Source organism: Anolis carolinensis, chromosome 4 (genome assembly GCF_035594765.1).
Source record: "Anolis carolinensis isolate JA03-04 chromosome 4, rAnoCar3.1.pri, whole genome shotgun sequence".
Taxonomy (NCBI): domain Eukaryota; kingdom Metazoa; phylum Chordata; class Lepidosauria; order Squamata; family Dactyloidae; genus Anolis; species Anolis carolinensis.
This window is the reverse complement of record NC_085844.1, coordinates 145,765,927-145,785,802: the sequence shown is the minus strand read 5'-3', so window position 1 is coordinate 145,785,802 and position 19,876 is coordinate 145,765,927. Positions and strand designations below refer to the sequence as shown.

Here is a 19,876-nt window from a genome sequence, read left to right as displayed (position 1 = left end):
TATAGGACAAACAAATAAATATATAAAAACCAGATTATTAAATACAATATGAAATAGACTATCAAAATACTATATAAATTATTAAAATGCTACATAAAACAATGCAGTACTTGGTAGAAGCAGTGGCTAATGCTGACAGTTGTTATGATTGTTCACAGTTAATCTTAATGTTTAATATATTGCATTTACATCCTTGGCTAAAATAATATACACATCCACGGTTAGATGTATCAAATAAATAACATTTGTAGTACAAGACTACATGTAAAAAATATTTGTCTGATGACTACAGACAGTCCATCTACACGATTCAGCTACCTCTGCTGGTTCCTAAAGATTCCTTAAGAGTGACATCTCCTGGTCACACTGAGAAAAATGTGCTATGGGGTAGTAGTAATATTGACCACAAAGAGGTCTACCAGATCTACACTAGTTGATAAAAAAGTGTGACAGCTGCTTAAGTACTGGGCTCCAGGAAATAATTCTACTTCCATTCATTATTGCCATACCTAAATATGGGTCAACAAGATTACACAGGAAAACATTTCTCTTAGGAAAGAAGCTTCCTAGCAATCTCCCCCCCCCCCCCTTTTAGGATTATGCAGTTCATTCACTGCCAAGTCTCACTGGCTTAATCCATGACATATCATTTAATTTGTATAAAAGATTGGTGCCGAAGTTCAAGCTTCTAAATAGATCCTATCCTTGGATGGGAAAAAAACTCTGCTCTTTAATCCCAGGTAAAGGGCACCAGCTTCAATAGTTAGTATATGCTAAATGAATTCGCATCTTCCATCGTGTTCATGAAGTTGTAATTCCTCAAAGTGAGGGTCTCCCTTTCATGCTTTGACCAGTCTCTGGGTAAACAAACATTACATTAACTCTGCTGGCATCTGTTTAAGCATGATTGTGATTTACATTTATTACATATACTTTAAAAGTTGTGTTTCTTCAAATAATTTAAACTCCTGCCCCAAATCCCCAAATCCCCCCTCCCTGTTCTTTCACTTTCAGTATAGCTATAAAAAGGATTCTGATTGTGCAAGTGTTTCAGTGGGGTTCAATGGGGTGGTTTTGCGACACTTTCAGAAAAAATTACAAGGAGAGTTTAGCATGAGGAGAAATTGAAAAAATTACTTTACAGCGATTTGGTTTAATTTATTCTATTTGTTTTCAATATAAACTTGAAATATTACAGTCTAGCATGTTTTACGATCTTAGCTTTTAGCAAAGATGTAAAGCCCAATTTTCTTTTTGTAATGCACAAAAGTGCATTTAGTCACTATATAACTGTTAATGACAATTATTATGTGCTGTATATTGTATTATTTTTTCTTGAGAGTTCTAAATGTCTCTGTGAATGAAATTTAATGTTTAATATTACAGAAACCCAAACAATTTTGCATAACATCAAGGATGGGATTGTGAAAGGACCATGCCCACGTTTTCTACTTTCTCAAGCAGAGAAAGTTACAGTTAATTATGAGGAAAAATGGATGGAAATAAAAAAAAAATCTGGAAAATTGGAAAAATTTAAACTTATCATTATTGGGAAGAATTTCGGTGATTAAAATGAATATACTCCCAAAAATGTATTTATTTCAGAATTTACCAATAATTAGAAATCAGATGCTGTTTAAAAAATGGGAAAAAGATTTGACAAAATTAATCTGGCAAGGAAAAAGAGCTAGAATAAAACACACAAATTTAATTGATGAAACAAAAAGAGGAGGACTGGGAATGCCGGACTTAAAATCATACTACGAAGCCTGTGCTCTTCTATGGGCTAAAGACTGGTCCACATTGAAAAGAGAAAAGATATTAACCCTCGAAGGCCATGATTTATGAATAGGTTGGCATGCATACCTTTGGTATGACAAAATAAAATTAGAAAAGAATTTTGGCAATCACTTTGTACAATCGGTAATCAGTAATAAATCAGTAATAAAAGTATGGAGCAAATATAAAACAAGAATATACCCGAAAACTCCAGTGTGGATTTCCCCACTTGAAGCAAGTCATTTCATTTCTTTTCCCCTTTTTTTGTTCCTTTGCCTCCATTCTTCTTTATATTTCCTACTTTCCTATAAAACCCTATTGTTCTCCCACTTTTATTGCAACTCTTTGAAAACCTATAAATTTATATATACAGTAGAGTCTCACTTATCCAACATTCGCTTATCCAACGTTCTGGATTATCCAACGCATTTTTGTAGTCAATGTTTTCAATACATCGTGATATTTTGGTACTAAATTAGTAAATACAGTAATCACTACGTAGCATTACTGCCTATTGAACTACTTTTTCTGTCAAATTTGTTGTATAACATGATGTTTTGGTGCTTAATTTTTAAAATCATAACCTAATTTGATGTTTAATAGGCTTCTCCTTAATCTCTCCTTGTTATCCAACATATTCGCTTATCCAACGTTCTGCCGGCCCGTTTATGTTGGATAAGTGAGACTCTACTGTATATAAAAAAGGATGGGATTGTGAAAGGACCATGCCCACAATGTTTTCTACTTTCTCAAGCAGAGAAAGTTTCAGCTGATTGTAACTTAACAATAGTAAGTTACCACTGTGGTCAGCAAGTGGCTAGAGCTATTAGATTTACATATCTCATGTTGGGTTCATCTAACCCAAAAGTCTATGAATCATTCCAAACCAAACCAGACTCTTTCTTAATTATTGACTCAAGGATTCACACCAAATCTTGTGGTTGATGCTGAGCGTTCCTTAAAAGTTGAACAACCACAATTGAACATATGTTTATTTAAAAGCAAACCTCCCTCTGAATAAACCTTATGGGAAAAATTCCTGAAATAAGTTCATTGTAGGGTTGCTGTAGGTCCAAAACAACTTGAAGGCATACAACAACATAAGAAGTCCCACTGAACTAAGTGAGATTCATTAGGGGCCCTTCCACACAGACATATAACCCAGAATATCGAACCAGAAAATCCCGCAATATCTGCTTTGAATTGAGTTATCCGAGTCCACATTGCCATATATTCCAGTTCAAAGCAGATAGTGTGGGGTTTTATTTAGCCATATGGAAGGGGCTTAGGACACATGAACAAAAGGAATTCTCAGTCTAATAAAGCTCCCAAAAACATGTATTTATTATCATTTCACATCTTTATTAGCTGTTGTATTACAGAATAAAGATGAAGAAACAAATTAAATCCCCCAGAGCGAAACACACCAAAACTTGGGAGGAAAATACATTCTAAATCAAACACAACTGAACCAGGCAGCCACAGATGCAGTTGCCACTGAATATTACAACAAAAAATTATTTTCATCACAGTATGTTTCTAGCTTATTTCTTGAACAGAATACAGGAAAAACAACTGCAGACATAAAAATATGCTTAGTTGTGTAAGTAGGAAATATGGCACCTTAAGACACAGAGTAAGATAGCTCCAGTTTCAGAACCAAGCGTTAAGTAATATTTATTTCTTCTGAAGGCAGCAAACAGCCACCGGTTTCAGATATCTACATGCTGTTAAACAAATGCACACTTGTGATATTAAATGAAGAAGTGCAGTTGGACACCAGGTTAATTTTTGCCTGCCAGAAATTTGATAAAAAGTCCCAATTTGTGCAGCTTGCCTGGCAGATTTGCCCAGTTTTGCTGGTTAGATATATGTTGTGCAAATCTGCATTGAATATTTTCTAAGTCAAGCAGAATTTGGGCTCTTAGATCCCAGACCCAAGCTCCAGTGTAATGCATGTAACTGGGTACCTGACTGTAGTCCTTGAATGCACATAATGAAGACTACGGAGAAGAAAGAGGCTCAGAGCACAATAAACTTTTGTTGTCTATATTGTGCCGCATTCTCCATGTCTTGCTTTGGACAGGACTGGGTAATTTTTGAAGGGGGCAGTTTTCTACTCCCAAGATCTACTATAATACATAGCACTTTCTCCTATCAAAACTGAGCTCTTTTTATAAAAAATGTCATAACTTTAAAAAAAAATCCAGGAGTACACAGACTACGGTATATGCTCTATCCCAGTGGTTCCCAACTTTTGGGTCTCCAGGTATTTTGGACTTCAGCTCCCATAATCCCTAACATCTGGTAAGATGGCTAGGATTTCTGGGAGTTGAAGTCCAGAACACTTGGAGGACAAATGTTGGGAACCACTGCTCTATCCAAAGGAAAGGTACAATTCGATGAGTGATTCTTCGTGTTTTATTAAGTTAATTCAGGAAGCAGGTGTCGGGTGCAGATAGCTCAAAGACAGCATATTACTAACCCCCTTGCTGCATGACATGGATGGGGAAACTTTTAGATGTTGCTGAACTATAACTCCCATCCTGCATGATTATTGGCTAGGACTTGATGTAAGTCAACATTCAGAACGCCTGGAAGGCCTGAGCCTCCCTATTTTTGTTTTAGGTTTTTCAAAGCAACCTTCTTCCATAGTCTCCTCTAGAAGCACAGATGTTAAAAATGTTATCTAATTTTGGAAACACAGAAGTATTTCTTAATGGGGAACCATCAGTGAAAGTACAAGCAGTACAAAACTGGAAATGTCTCATAATTATGCCAGAATTGCAAAGCAAACAATTCACTGTAGTCCTTGGCCTGAGCAGTACAGTAATATTTTCAAAATGCAAACAACTGCTGTTAAAATAAATATATGCAAGGAAGCAAAAGGCAAATTCTTTATGTGTGCAGATACCCAAAGCTATGTGCATTTGCTTTAGAACATCTGTACGATTTGTTTGTTTTTGCAATTTGTTGCAGGGAGAAATGAATTCACTGTGTATATAGCTAAAGCTCCTAAGTACTCCCAAGAAGATCCTTTCTTTCCTATTTTCAAGGGTGAGATTAAAAAGTGATATTGGCAAAACATGCTCTTTGTGAGTGGAGTGTCATGAGCAAGCTTGCAGTTGGCTGAATTGTCAGTGTTGTGTATCAACAGCTAGGGAAAATGTTATTTTAAAAGCGGTTCTTCTTTCACATCACAAGTGACTTACATCAATACACACTGACCGGTGGGCTGGTAATAAAACATACCGTATTTGTTGGCATACACCATTTTTGCAGGAGATGTATTAGCAACACTGACCATGTGAATGTACCTGCATTTTGGGAACATTTTGTTTTCATGCAAATATGTTAGTTTGATTGAAATGGGGAGGAATGAGAAAGCCAACTGAAGAAGCGTTTGCATACGGAGCACAGAGATGAACCACTTTCCCCATTTCCAAAGAGCTTTTGCAGAAGCAAGCTCCAAATAATGCACTACTGACAAAACCCTTATGTATTCCCTTCTCTTGTTTGTGTGCCTTTTTGATTGCTGGGAAACAGGTCGAAGCATTGTCTTGCAGGGAATTCCTATATTTTATTCTTGTGATTTGCATAGTTTGGGAAGCCAAACTGGGAAATCATTATGTTTGAGTATTTTAAGGGCATGTTGCCATAGATATTAACTAATTTATTTAGGCAGAAAGACCTTTGGAGCAAGTGTTCGGGTCGATGCCACATTCCGGAGTAGCCGGTGTTACTCTCTTTTTCTAAATTCCTGATATCGACTGGCTTTACAAACACACCTGAGGGCCTCCCAGTATGTTTTGACACCAGGAAGTTCATGGCAATATCATCACAATTTTGAGTGTCATCTATCATGGCATGCACAGCTTCAGGCTGTTTTTGAAAGAGTTCTAGGTATTCATTGTTGAAGAAAGCTGCTCCAATCAGAATCATTGAATATTGATCCCCGTTTCCAATGCCAGGACCCTGCAGTTCAAAGCTCCCATAGCTGTATATCCCTGAAGGAGTAGGCACATGCTTCCTAGGAACAAATCCCACTATTTGATCTGGAAATTGCTGTAAGAAAAAAAAAAAAAACAGCATTCTGAGTTGGTTGAAGGTTACCAGACTTTCACAAACTTCTATAATGACATATACCAAAAAATATGCAACGGATGTGGGAGTAATAACTGAAGTGGCATTGCATAGCATGTTTGTGTATGTGCCTTCAAGTTGCCTGTCAACTTTTCATGATTGTAGGGGTCTTCTTCGGTAAGTAGTCAGAGGGATTTAGCCAGTTTCTTCCTCTGAAATACAATATCTGGTACTTGTTGGTGGTCTCACATCCAAGTAAAAACCAGGGCTGATCTTGTTTAGCTTCTGAGGTCAGGTAGGATCTGACACCTTTAGGGTACTTATGACCTTGGCATATTTACATGGATTGGAGGTTCATCTGGTTGAGTAAACATATTAATACTTAGCATTTTGCACTGTATTTTTAAGTATTTAAAGCACTTCATGAATTATTTGTTCGTAAATTAAGCTAGTTTTCCCTCAGACTGCAGATGGAGGTAGGGGAGAACAAAGGGTCAGAGAGAATGAATACTCTTAGGCCCCTTCCATACGGCTACATTAAGTCCACATTGAATTGGACTACATGACAGTGTTGACTCAGACAACCCAGTTCAAAGCAGATATTGTGGATTATCTGCCTTGATATTCTGGGTTATATGGCTGTGTGGAAGGGACCTTAAACAACCTGGTGTGGAATATTCAAGAATATAGAATCATTATTGAAAATATTAATGTGTAATGTTAAATTGTTAAAGAATTTGCTAACTCTAATATGTTAAGAACAAATATTAAATATTTTCTGTAGTTAGTTTTTTAAATAATCTAAAACATGTAACAAAGTAAAAAGAAATTGTAATTCAGTTATACAATACTGTTGTCAGAATTTAATAATTAAGACAATAAATAATATTAAGTTTGAACATTATAATAAATCTGGGAGAATTCTTTATTTCTAAGCTTTATTTCCAAGCTTTAGACTCTTCATATTAGCTTGCTTCAAAATATTTTACGTAACTCATTTTAAAACCTTCACTGTATGCAAGCTGTAACACAGTATATATCCTAATACAGTAGAGTCTCGCTTATCCAAGCCTCTGGATAATCCAAGCCATTTTTGTAGTCAATGTTTTCAATATATCGTGATATTTTGGTGCTAAATTCGTAAATACAGTAATTTCTACATAGCATTACTGTGTATTGAACTACTTTTTCTGTCAAATTTGTGGTATAACATGATGTTTTGGTTCTTAATTTGTAAAAGCATAACCTAATTTGATGTTTAATAGGCTTTTCCTTAATTCCTCCTTATTATCCAAGATATTCGCTTATCCAAGCTTCTGCCGGCCCGTTTAGCTTGGATAAGTGAGACTCTACTGTATTGGTATTTCCAATTCATTGGATCAAATATAATTCATTCCCATTGGCTATACTCAACACAATTCTGCATTCTGTCATAAAGAATGACAAATTAAATAAAAATGCATTGCAAGTGATCTTGTACATTGGTAAACACTACACATGTCTTTGCCCCTTATTTTCAGACTCTCCTTCTTTTGTACTTCACTATGGCCCCTTCTACACTGCCATATTATCCATATTGTCAAAGCTGATAAGCCACATTATCTTTGAATGTGGATTATATGAGTCTACACTGCCATATAATCCAGTCCCAAGCAAATAATTTGGATTTTATATGCCAGTGTAGAAGAGGGCCTATGTCAAGTTTCAATTTTAAAGAACATAGCAATTTATCTGGCATTTTAAAATTATGTGTTGCATATTGTTTGCACTCACTCACAAAGTAACATATATAACAGAAATACACCACTTTATATACTATAGCATTTGGTGGAAGCCTTGATATGTTAATGGTCTCAAGAAATCGCCCATCGATATGAAAGTTATAGAATTGACCTCTCTGGATGTGCTGGCACCCAACAGACTTTCCAACATTGTCACAGTTTTGTGTGAATTGAGCTAACAAAAGTGTTGCTAGGTCTGGATTCCATCTCTACTCATGGGACATTTGGCTAGAAAGCCCAGTTAAAAGAAAAGTAGCCATGTTCCATGATTAGAGATTAAACCTAGAGTTGAGCAATTTTTATTAAGTATGTGTACTTAAAAGCAAGTCTCACTGTGTGGGGATGATTCTCTACACAAATCCGCATGAACTTCAAACTTTAAAGAAATGCTGTATGTTCAATATACTTTCTTTTGAATAAGGTATGGGAAGCAGAATGCAAACCTTACCTGCCAAATGGAGAAAGCGAAAACTAGGTCATAGGCACTAACAAGGGTATCATCATCCATCATCAAAACAGCTGAACAAAGAAAAATACATTTTGATGAGTGCACATGTTTAAAAAAAACATTACTGAGCAAAAGAGATATGACAAATTGGAAAAGCATTCACTGTGATTAATCTTGTTGGAAAACAGAATCCTATTGCTTTGGGGTTCAAAAGACTCACATTTCTGTGGAAAAGAAAGGGTGCTTTGCTAAACCCATTCTGACATAACTGTTCTATTTCTGTTCAGCAGAGCCTTTCAATTGTGTGTTTTTTTAAAGGAATCAGCTTGTAGGTGCAAAAGAAAATGAAATGTGCACTAAGGAACCCTAAACATGATCTGAGCAGGTGGAGCACATCTCCTGAATGGTTCTATAAGCATAACTGGAAAAGTGGTCTCTAGTGCATAAAAGCATTAAAAACTTCCTATTCTGTTTTGTGTATCTTGGTCCAAAGCACATCCTCCATTCCTCCTTTGCTCCCTTTACTATGAACTTTTCTCTCTAGTAACTATGCTTACTATTTAGACTTTAGTCTCGTCCTGAGACAGACAATGGAGGACATGGGAAAGGGAGTGTCAAACCTGGGAATTGCCAGAAATACAATGAGGGAATCGCCAAGAGTACCAAGAAAATGAATGGGTTAACTGAGATGAAAAAATAGGCCTTTCAACTGGATGAGAAACACTAGCCGATATACGTACTCATGTATAAGTTTAGAAATTTTAGTCAAAAAATCAATAAAAAATGGACTGACTTATCTACAAGTCAGTGAAAGTACTGTACTTTAACTCTTACCAAAAAAGGAACCATGCTCTTCTCTAAATAAAGTGGTAAAAAGCAAGAGTTTACTTCATCCTAAAACTTAAAAGAAGCACCAACCCCCTCAACTCTCTCCAATGTCAGATGGCCCTAAAGTAGCATTGGTGCTTTTTTCTTGCCACAGATAGGCCCTCATCTTGTCCACAGCTTATATAAAAGTCTATGCCAGTGATCCTCAACCTGTTTTACACATTCATAACTGTTCAATAAGATGCAAGCCCTTGATTCCCCCAGCTTAACTTCAGACAACCCCACACAAAATTCAAGAATGTGGAACTAGTTTAGATCCAACATCAATAGAGCTTGTTTTCAACATGTAAGTTGTCCTTCGGTCGCTCTGGTGACCCAACTGGAGCCTGATGGAACCCTAATGCTGCTCCCAACCTCACCTGAAAGCCTCCAATACAGAGCTTTCCAAAAATTTAATGTTAGTGACACACTTTTTAGATATGCATCATTTTGCGACACAGTAATTCTGTTTTACCAGGAAACCAAAGATTAAACCAACCCTTTATAAGGGATATGGGGACACATACTGTATATAAATTGTAATAATGAAATGCATGGGGGCATAACATATGAAAACCCTTTTGTTTATATTTGTAAAAATACAGTGAATTATTTGTAATATACTTTTCCAAGATTTTAGTCATTTCGTATGTTTACTTGACATTGCAGCTGGCACATTAATGTGTCACGACACACAGACTGGTCTGCTCTAATGGAGGCCCTGGAAATCATCCTTCCATTAACTGGCTGATGGAAGGCATTACAGCCTTCGGATGAATACAGCTTGGAATAGCTATACTCAATTGCAACTCCGTGAAACCCCCGAACACCAGCCTATAGTCCGAAAACAGACTTCTTCCAAATTTAAGGGGAAAAAGATCAATATAGTGGGTTGCTGTGAGATTTCCAGGCTGCATGGTCATGTTCCAGAAGCATTCACTCTTGACATTTCGCCCACATCTATGGCAGGCATCCTCAGAGGTTGTGAGATATATTGGAAACTAGGCAAGGGAGGTTTATATATCTGTGGAAGGTCCAGGGTGAGAGAAGGAACTTTTGTCTGTTGGAGGCAAGTGTGAATGTTGCAATTAATCATCTTGATTAGCACTTAAAAGCCTTGTAGCTTCAAAACCTGGCTGCTTTCTGCATGGGGGAATCCTTTGTTGGGAGGTGTTAGCTGGCCTTGATTGAGTCATGTCTGGAATTCCCATTTTCTGAGTGTTGTTCTTTATTGACTGTCCTGATTTTAGAGCTTTTTAATACTGGTAGCCAGATTTTGTTCATTTTCATGGTTTCCTCCTTTATGTTGAAATTGTCCACATGCTTGTGGATTTCAATGGCTTCCCTGTGTAGTCTGACATGGTGGTTGTTAGAGTGGTCCAGCATTTCTGTGTTCTCAAATAATATGCTGCCCCCAGGCTGGTTCATCAAGTGCTCTGCTATGACTGAATTCACTGGTTGAGTTAGTCTGCAGTGCCTTTCATGTTCCTTGATTCATTTTTGGGCGCTGAGTTTGGTTATCCCTATGTAGACTTATCTACAGCTGCATGGTATACGGTATTGGAACATGGCCATAAAGCCCAGAAAAATCACAGCAACCCAGTGATTCCGGCCATGAAAGCCTTTGACAATGCAAGATGAATATACATTGCGTGAAACAGCACTCAGTTGTAATAATAGTGTATAAACAATGATTTTACATTTTAGGCATGGAGGAGGTATTACCTTTTGTTTCTAGCTCAGGGAAAACCTGCAGTCTGTTCCTCATGCGATTCACGGTTTGCACTTTGAAGATAACTGGGATAGGATGAGGTCCCAGGGAGTTCCAGGTTTCCTCGGGCGTTTTCTCCCCAACGTTGTTCCATATGACAATCACTTTGTGCAAATGAGGAACTGCTTGATAATGATTCAAAAGCTTCAAGAGCAAATCGGTTCTGTTGTATGTCTGCATAATGAGAGTAAATGAGTCTGAAGCAGGCTGACTCTGGGATTTTCTTTCCCTTCGCAAAGTAAGCATTTTATCTTCCTTAATGTTTGGCAGCAAAGCAGTTAAGGCGCCTGCCACCAGAAGCAGCAAAAGGATCACTACAGAGGAAAAGTGAAGCAGCCGAATCCCCATAATTCTTCCAGGTAGCTTGCAGGTATGATAAAACCTTTAATTTAACACAAAAAAGAGAGAAGAAATCAGGAAAAACTGTCAGTCATAACCGTATCTTGCACAATACAAAGTGAACATTAATCAGCTAACAAAGGCCTATTAAAATCAAGTTGATTTTGCTGAGTTGATATAGAATTGTGTTTTCCAGACTCTGGTCTTCCAGGTGCTTTGTACTCCAGCTACCAAAATCCGTGATCACTGGTGAAGGCAGCTGTGGCTTCTGGGAATTGAAGTCCAAAACATCTGGAAGACTAGAGTTTGGGAATCTCTAGTGTAGAACATGCATAAGATCATAAAATCCATGCTGGAACCATAAGAGTGCAATTTAAGGGCTTCAGGAGGAATAGCCAGTAGATAGCACTGTTATCCTTAGGATCTACCATCTGGAGCAGCTGCCTCACTCTCTTTAATTATATGGATAGCTGTATTCAAATCTTGATTTTGACCCTGAAGTCAATAGTCTGAGCTGAAATCTTCAGTGTAGTAGGAATATAATGCTGCTTGACTATATAAGGACAAAAGGCCAAGCTCTCATTTTTTCTAATTGGACAAGCCTCTTATAAAACCTCATGCTGCTTACCAGACATAGAACAATGACATATGTCCTGTTCCATTCTGATGATTCAGAATGGAATAGATGACCCTTGCAGTGCATCTAAACTGGAGAATTAATACTGTTTGGAACCACTTTAACTGCTATGGCTCAATGCTATGGAATCATGGAAATTGTAGTTTTATAAGCCTTCTTTGTGAGAACGTTAGTATCTCACCAAACTACAAATTCCAGAATTCCATAGCACTGAATCATGGCAGTTAATTCCAGTATAGATACACCCTTAGATCTCAGCAGTCCTGTCCCGGATGCTGACCAACTTCAGATGCTAGATTACATATATGGCAGTATAGATGGGGTCAAAGACTGAGGAGCATTAAATAATCTAACAAAATAGCTGAGTTCAAAAGAATAACATAAATCAATTTCTGCCCATGGAATCTGCAAAATACAAAGCCTCTACTGAAATGGCAATGTTTTCAATCATTTTCTACTTGACGTAACTTAACTCTCTCTGTATACACACACATACATACATAGTAAAGGTAAAGGTTTCCCCTTGACATTAAGCTAGTTGAGTCCGACTCTGAGGGGTGCTGCTCATCTCCTTTTCTAAGTCGAAGCATCGGTGTTGTCCGTAGACTCCTCCAAGGTCACGTGGCCGGCATGACTGCATGGAGTGCTGTTATCTTCCTGCTGGAACTGTACCTATTGATCTACTCACATTTGCATGTTTTTGAACTGCTAGGTTGGCAGAAGCTGGGGCTAGCAGTAGGAGCTCACCCCGCTCCCCGGATTCGAACTGCTGACCTTTTGGTCAACAAATTCAGGAGCTCAGTGGTTTAACCCACTGTGCCATCAGGGGCTCCAACATGTATACATACATATAGTTAAACTCAAGTGAAAGATTAAATATGTATTTGTTGCTAAGGAAAAAAAGAAAATGATATTCACTGGATATAGGTATCCTGGTAATTGGTTTGAATGATTCATGGTCTATATTAGAAGTTTTTCAGAGCTGTTCTTTTCATTTGGGGAAGTCAAGAACTGGACAAAATCACATTTTGCTACTAGCCTTTAGATTTACTCATTTGAGCAAAATAATGACCAATCCATATTTACTATGTTAACACTTCTAAAATTTCATACAGATAACTTCGTGCAGATGGTAGTGAGGGGTTTCATCAACAGTTGGCTTCACCTTTCTCAGATGCAAAAACATCTTAAGTCATTCTTATATCCAATTAGTTCTGTCTGATCTTGGAAGCTCAACAGGATTGGCCCTGGTTAGTACTTGGATGTGAGATTGCCAAATTTCAGGTGTTGTACATTATATTTTAAAGAAAGAACTGACAAAATTGCCTCTGAGTATTCTTTGCCTTAAGAAAGTCCTACGAAAAATGCATGGATTCACCATAAGTTGACAGGTGACTTTAAGGTGAACACATATGTGCCTCCAATAGAAAAAAGGAAATGCAGGTGGAGGTTTTGCACTTCCTTATGCATCCCCAGGCCCAGCCCAAGATATTTTGCTGCCTGAGGCAGTCAGTGGCGGCCCTGACACACTGAAGGCAAGGTGTATGGTATCTAAAGGCCAGGAAAGTTATTTTGGCACATGTCCACAAAGACCTCTCCCCATTGCATATTCATGAGTACATGCTACTGCAAAATAACAGACATTGCAGCAATTCCTTGTCTTGTCGAAGGCTTTCATGGCTGGAATCATTGAGTTGCAGAGAATTTTTTGGGCTGTATGGCCATGTTCCAGAAGCATTCTTTCCTAATATTTCACCCACATCTATGACATTTTGCCCAGTTCACAACCTCTGAGGATGCCTGCCATAGATGTAGGCGAAAGGTTAGGAGAAAATGCTTCTGGAACAGGGCCATACAGACCAAAAAACTCATAGCAACCCAATCCCTTGTCTATCAGCATATTATATGGGTTTTTGTGGACATCAGATGAAAGATTCTATGCCCTACATGTGGACAAAGGTACAAGGGATAGCTTTCACCTGATGATGGAAGTTGTCTCTGGCTTTTCCACTGCCAGAAGTGCCTGGTACTCAGATGTAAAATGGATTCATCAGCTGATTTCGGCTACTCTTCCAAGGTTTAAAGGATTAAGGATGCTTACGGTCAGACTGAAGATGGCAATTTTCACATTTATCGCATTCAATTGTTGAGAAGGCTTGGAGAATGGAAAAATGTTTGGGATTGCACATTTCCTAAGGGTTGCAGTTCCACCATCCTGGTTAATATAGACTCTGGAAAGTATATGAATGATGACTAAGAAATGGAGCCTCAGACATCTTTTTGTTCTACTGCCATAGCTCATCTCCTACTCATAGTATGTGAATTCACTTGCTGTGAATTTTAAATAAAGCCAACTCATCCACACTTTTGATTTTTCACTTTTGATTTAGAAATTTGAGCTATTTTGTTAATACAGGGATTTATGAGTCCCCCTTTTACGGGCATAGCTGTTCATACAAGAAATATGGATTTTAGAATTTTGGGTGCATCTGCACCATAGATCTAATGCAGTTTCACTCCACTTTAACTGCTATGACTCAATTCTATGAAATCCTGGGAGTTGTAGTCAGCGAGTCACCAGCAGTCTTTTGCAGAGAAAGCTAAAGACCTAATGAAAATAGAGCTCTCATTATTTCATAGCACTGAGCCACGGTAGGAAAAAGCGACGTCAAACTACATTAATTCTACAGTGTAGACACATCCTTAGTTTCAGAACTGAGAATCCTTTCTTAGCTCAGAAATGCACCGCATGCACAAGCATGAAAGGTTGCTCCAGTCAAGATATTGTTCAGTAATTCATTCTACACATTTCCATTCTGCTAGCCAAGCAGCAATGACATTTCTGAATACAAGTAGAGTATCCCTGATCCGGAAATCAAAATATTTCAAAATCTAACATTGTCCACATGGATGGCTGAGACAGTAACGAAGGTTTTCGTGGCCGGAATCACTGGGTTGCTGTGAGTTTTCTGGGCTGTATGGCCATATTCCAGAAAATGCTATTAAATGCTAATCAATGTGATCAATTGCAACATTCACACAAGAGTTCTTTCTCCCAACCTGGACTTTCCACAGATACATAAACCCCACTTTCCTAGTTTCCAACAGACCTCACACCTCTGAAGAGGTCTGCCATAGATGTGGGCAAAACATCAGGAGAGAATGCTTCTGGAACATAGCCATACAGCCCAGAAAACTCACAACACTGAGATATCAACCCTTTTGTTTTCTGACCATTCACTATATGCAAACTTTGTTTCATGATCAATATTATTACAAATCTTGAATATAAAATTACCTTCAGGTTATGTGCAGAAAGGGCTTATGAAACATTAATTTAATATAGGCTTGAATCATTTATCCAAGATATTTCATTATGTAAAGGTAAAAGTTTTCCCCTGACATTAAGTGCAGTTGTGTCCAACTCTGGGGGTTGGTGCTCATCTCCATTTCTAAGCGGAAAAGCCGGCGTTGTCCGTAGACACCTCCAAGGTCATGTGACTAATGTTCCTTCAGACATTAGAGACGCAAGCAGTAATTCAATATTCTTTAAAACATATATGCAAAATATTTCCGCAATGGCATACATTTTGCATGAGAACTCACCTCATTCCTTCACGGGAAGGTTGATTGTTAGTGTGACAAGGAACTCTATGTTTAATCAATGTTTTTTCTTTGCTGGAAAAGGAAGTCATTAACAGTTACTTATTTTCACAATCTCACTATAAAATTATGTAACAGAGGAGCACATAGCTAACACATTTATCAAAGAAACTTGCTAAAGTGTATGCAGTACTGTTAACCTCCAATTTTCTGGGATTTAGGGCCCCTTCACTGCCCAGAATATCTAGGCAGATGATCCAAAATATCTCCTTTGAACTGGATTATCTGAGTCCACACTGCCAGATAATCCAGTTCAGTGTGGTTTTTATCCAGCTGTGTGGAAGGGCCCTCACATCTCTGAAAGTACAGGGATGAGAAAGCTTAAATCTCCCCAGTCTTGCCACCAAAGATCCAGAAATTGCTGCTGGGTGATGGTAGCCATGGTGGCAATCTCTACTCAGGTTGCTATTTTAATTTCCCTACAAATGTCAGAAAAACATAGATATTTGAAGCCAGGAGGCAGTATTTCTTAGCTACTAAAAGCAAGAAAATAGGTCTCTGAGAGCCTTCCACATCACCATGTAACCCAGAATATCAAGGCAGAAAATCCAACAATATCTGCTTTGACCTGGGCTATCTGAGTCCACACTGCTATACATTCCAGTTCAAAGGAGATATTGTGGGATGTCCTGCCTTGATATTCTGGGTTATATGGCTGTGTGGAATGGCCCTGTGATGCTTGGGAACCACATTTTATCCCCTACCAGCCAAACTACAACTCTCAGGATTCCACAGCATTGAGCCATGGCAGTTAAATTGATGTCAAACTGTATTAACTCTATAATGTAGATGCTCCCTTAGTCAGATGTGGAATTGTACAGTTGCGGCTGGCCCTAAAACAATGTTATGTTACCCTTCCCACTTTCAATGCATCTTTCTCATCTGCTTGTTCCTTATTGAATGATTTTGCTTTAAGAATACTTGGTCATCAGTGGCTGTGGGTTGATTCTCATTTCAGGTGTGGTTAAATATGAGTTTCAGTCTCTTTCAGACACCATGGTTAGGGTTATGCAGAAAGTAAACCAGGTCTTGAAGGCCCAATCTCATTATATCTTGGAAACCTGGCAGAATCGGTTTTGGAGAATGCTTAGATGGGGAAACCTGCTGTTGTAGGCTGTATTTCAGAAGTAGTCAATAGCAACCCTACTCTGAGTATTTTTATGACTATACGAAATGAAAGGGGTCACCTTCAGTCGACAGGCATAACTAGGATTTAGGTTGTGTCTTTCTTTTGCCCTTGATCTTTTGGCAAATCAGAGAAAGTGGAACCAGTTGCTCTGAGACCTACCTATTCACTGAAAACCTCTCTTGGTTGCTGTGAGTTTTCCGGGCTGTATGGCTATGTTCCAGAAGCATTCTCTCCTGATGCTTTGCCCAATCCTTTGCTGGGAAGTGTTAGCTGGCCCTGATTGTTTCATGTCTGGAATTCCTCTGTTTTCTGAGTGTTGTTCTTTATTTACTTACTTTATTTACAAGACAGCAAATAAAGAACAACACTCAGACAATGGGAATTCCAGGTAGGAAACAATCAGGGCCAACTAACACCTACCAACAAAGGATTCCCCTAGGCTGGAAGCAGCCAGGCTTTAAAGCTGCAAGACTATTCAATGCTAATCAAGCTGGCCAATTGCAATATTCACACCTGCCTCCAACAGACAAGAGTTCTTTCTCCCACCCTGAGCATTCCACAGATATATAAACCTCACTTGCCTAGTTTCTAACAGACCTCACAACCTCTGAGGATGCCTGCCATAGATGTGGGCAAAACATCAGGAGAGAAGGCTTCTGGAACATGGCCATAAAGCCTGGAAAACTCAGTGATTCTGGCCATGAAAGCCTTCGATAAAACATTAAAAGCTCTCTTGCTTGCATCCTTGAAAATGATATAAGATTGTATATACTGTAATCTTCATTCAAGTTATGTTTATCTATATATCCAAAATACTTTGCAATGAGCAAACAATCAATGCAATTGAATGCAGAGCAGCAGTAAAGCCAAAGGTGCAGGTCTCAAAATAAAACAATAACCAGCAGCTTTCCCTTGCAAACCTGGTACAGAATCTATTGCAAACCTGGTACAGAATTTAGATCTAAGGGCCCTCCCACACAGTCCTACATCCCAGAATATCACGGGAGAAAATCCTACAATATCTGCTTTGGACTGGACTATCTGAGTCCACACTCAGACAATGTGGGATTTTCTGCCTTGATATTCTGGGATATAGGGCTGTGTGGAAGGGCTCCGAGTCCACACTGCCATATATCCCAGTTCAAAGCAGATAATGTGGGATTTTATTCAGTTGTGTGGAAGGGGCCCTAGTCCCTCCATCCAGATGATCTGCTTTGAACTGAGTCTTCACTGCCCTATAATCCAGTTCAAAGCAGATCATCTGGATTCAGAAACTGGATTATATGGCAGTGTACATGGGGGCCTGTATATGCAGGCCATCCTCTTGCCTTATGAAACCTCCTGTAGCAATTTGCTGTAACATCAATATTCCCTTTTTTCCTTTCAGACACACACGCATGCACGCATTGATGCAGTGATAATAAATGAAATAAGATAAATAATATTGCAATAAGTAAAACGACCAGGAAGGTCAAAAACAAAGGCTCCTCTGCAGCAGCAACAGAGCTCTTTCCTAGGTTTTTTTTTTTTTTTTGCATGGATTGGATAGAGCGCTCCAGTGGAGTCTACATGCAAAAGGGGGTCTGTCTTTCTTTCTCTCCCCCCCCCCCCCTTTCCCCTTCCAGGGCTGTGCAGGGCTTTGCTGTCCTTACCTGCCTGCGATGTCACATCCTCCGCCCCACCGGGTCAGCAAAGGCAGGCAGGCCGCCCTCCCAGGCTCCGCTTGAAGAGCTTCCACTGCAACTGAAAAACATCCATCGCAACGCGAGAGGCGCGCAAGAGGGGCTGAGCCAAAGCCGGCAATCCCTTCCCTTTCGGTGGCCTTTTGCTTCCTGTGGGAAAGCCTGGCGCTCCTCCCACGGACCCCCCCCCCCCTCCTCCAGGCTTTGCTGCCTTCCCGAGGTCCATCCACACTGCTAGTTAACGCAGTTCGACAGCGCTTGAACTGCCATGGCTCATTAGTGCTATGGAATCCTCGGAATTCATATGACCTTTAGCCTTGTTTTGTCGAAGGCTTTCATTTCATGGCTGGAATCATTGGGTTGCAGTGAATTTTCCAAGCTATATGGCCATGTTCGAGAAGTATTCTCTCCTGACGTTTCGCCCACATCTATAGTTGTGAGGGCTGTTGGAAACTAACGGGTGAGGGTTCTTGTATGTTTTCCGGGCTGTATGACCATGTTCCAGAAGTATTCTCTCCTGACGTTTCGCCCACATCTATGGCAGGCACCCTCAGAGGTTGTGAGGTATGGAGAAACTAAGCAAGGAAGGTTTATATATCTGGAAAGTCCAGGGTAAGAGAAGAACTCTTGTTGGTTGGAGACCAGTGCTAATGTTGTAGTTGATCACCTAAATTAGCATGGAATAGCTTCATCTCCTGGCTTCTTCCTGCCTGGGGGTATCCTTTGTTTAGAGTCGTTAGCTGCCACTGAATTGATTCATGTCTGGAACTCCTCTGTTTTCAGAGCGTTGCTTCTTATTTACTGTTCTGATTTTTGAGTTTTTAAATACTGGTAGCCAGATTTTGTTAATTTTCATGGATTCCTCCTTTATGTTGAAGTTGTCCACATGCTTGTTGATTTCAATGGCTTCTCTGTGTAGTCTGACATGATAGTTGTTGGAGTAGTCAAGCATTTCTGTGTTCTCAAATAATATACTGTGTCCAGGTTGGTTCATCAAGTGCTTTGCTATGGCTGATTTTTCTGATTGAGTTAGTCTGCAGTGCCTCTCATGTTCTTTGACTCGTGTTTGGGTGCTGCATTTTGTGGTCCCTATGTAGACTTGTCCACAGCTGCATGGTATACGGTAGACTCCTGCAGATGTGAGAGGATCCCTCTTGTCCTTCGCCGACCGTAGCATTTGTTGGATTTTCTTAGTGGGTTTGTAGATAGTTTGTAAGTTGTGTTTCTACATCAGATTCCCTATGCGGTCAGTGGTTCCCTTGATGTATGTAAGAACACCTTTCCTCTGGGTGGGTCTTTGTCTTTACTCTCATGGTTTGTTCTTGGCTTCACAGCTCTTCTGTTTACAGTTTCCAGAAAACCTACACACACAGATAGATATCTTCATAAAAACTCCAACCATCACCCAAGTCAAAAAAGAAGCACAATCAAAGCCCTGATGGACCGTACGCAAAGAATCTGCGAACCTCACCTCCTCCAAGGTGAACTAAACTACCTAAACTGGGCTCTATAGGCCATTGGACATCAGATTGTTTTAATAAGTATCTGAGGCCCCTTCTACCCTGCTATATGAAACCGAGATTATCTGCTTTGAACTGGATTATATGGTAGTGTAGATTCATATAATCCAGTTCAAAGCAGATAATGTGGATTCTCTGCTTTGATAATTGGGATTATATGGCAGAGTAGAAGGGGCC

At 39.2% G+C, this 19,876-nt stretch overlaps 1 protein-coding gene across 2 annotated transcripts; it reads right to left on the bottom strand.

Moving 5' to 3' along the window:
• Window positions 1–3,120: 3,120 nt before the first annotated feature.
• Window positions 3,121–18,325, bottom strand: extl2 (exostosin like glycosyltransferase 2). 2 transcript variants are annotated; one of them, XM_003219990.4, is made up of 5 exons: window positions 18,150–18,324; window positions 15,312–15,383; window positions 10,684–11,111; window positions 8,092–8,162; window positions 3,121–5,844 (listed from the first exon to the last, which is right to left on the bottom strand). In XM_003219990.4, the coding sequence occupies exons 2-5, from the start codon at window positions 15,314–15,316 to the stop codon at window positions 5,353–5,355; spliced, it is 996 nt and encodes a 331-aa protein (XP_003220038.3). In that variant the 5' UTR covers window positions 15,317–15,383; window positions 18,150–18,324; the 3' UTR covers window positions 3,121–5,352. The 2 variants fall into 2 exon arrangements, with proteins under 2 accessions (XP_003220038.3, XP_062835593.1); XM_062979523.1 differs by lacking the exon at window positions 15,312–15,383 and having other exon boundaries at window positions 18,150–18,325.
• Window positions 18,326–19,876: the final 1,551 nt, after the last annotated feature.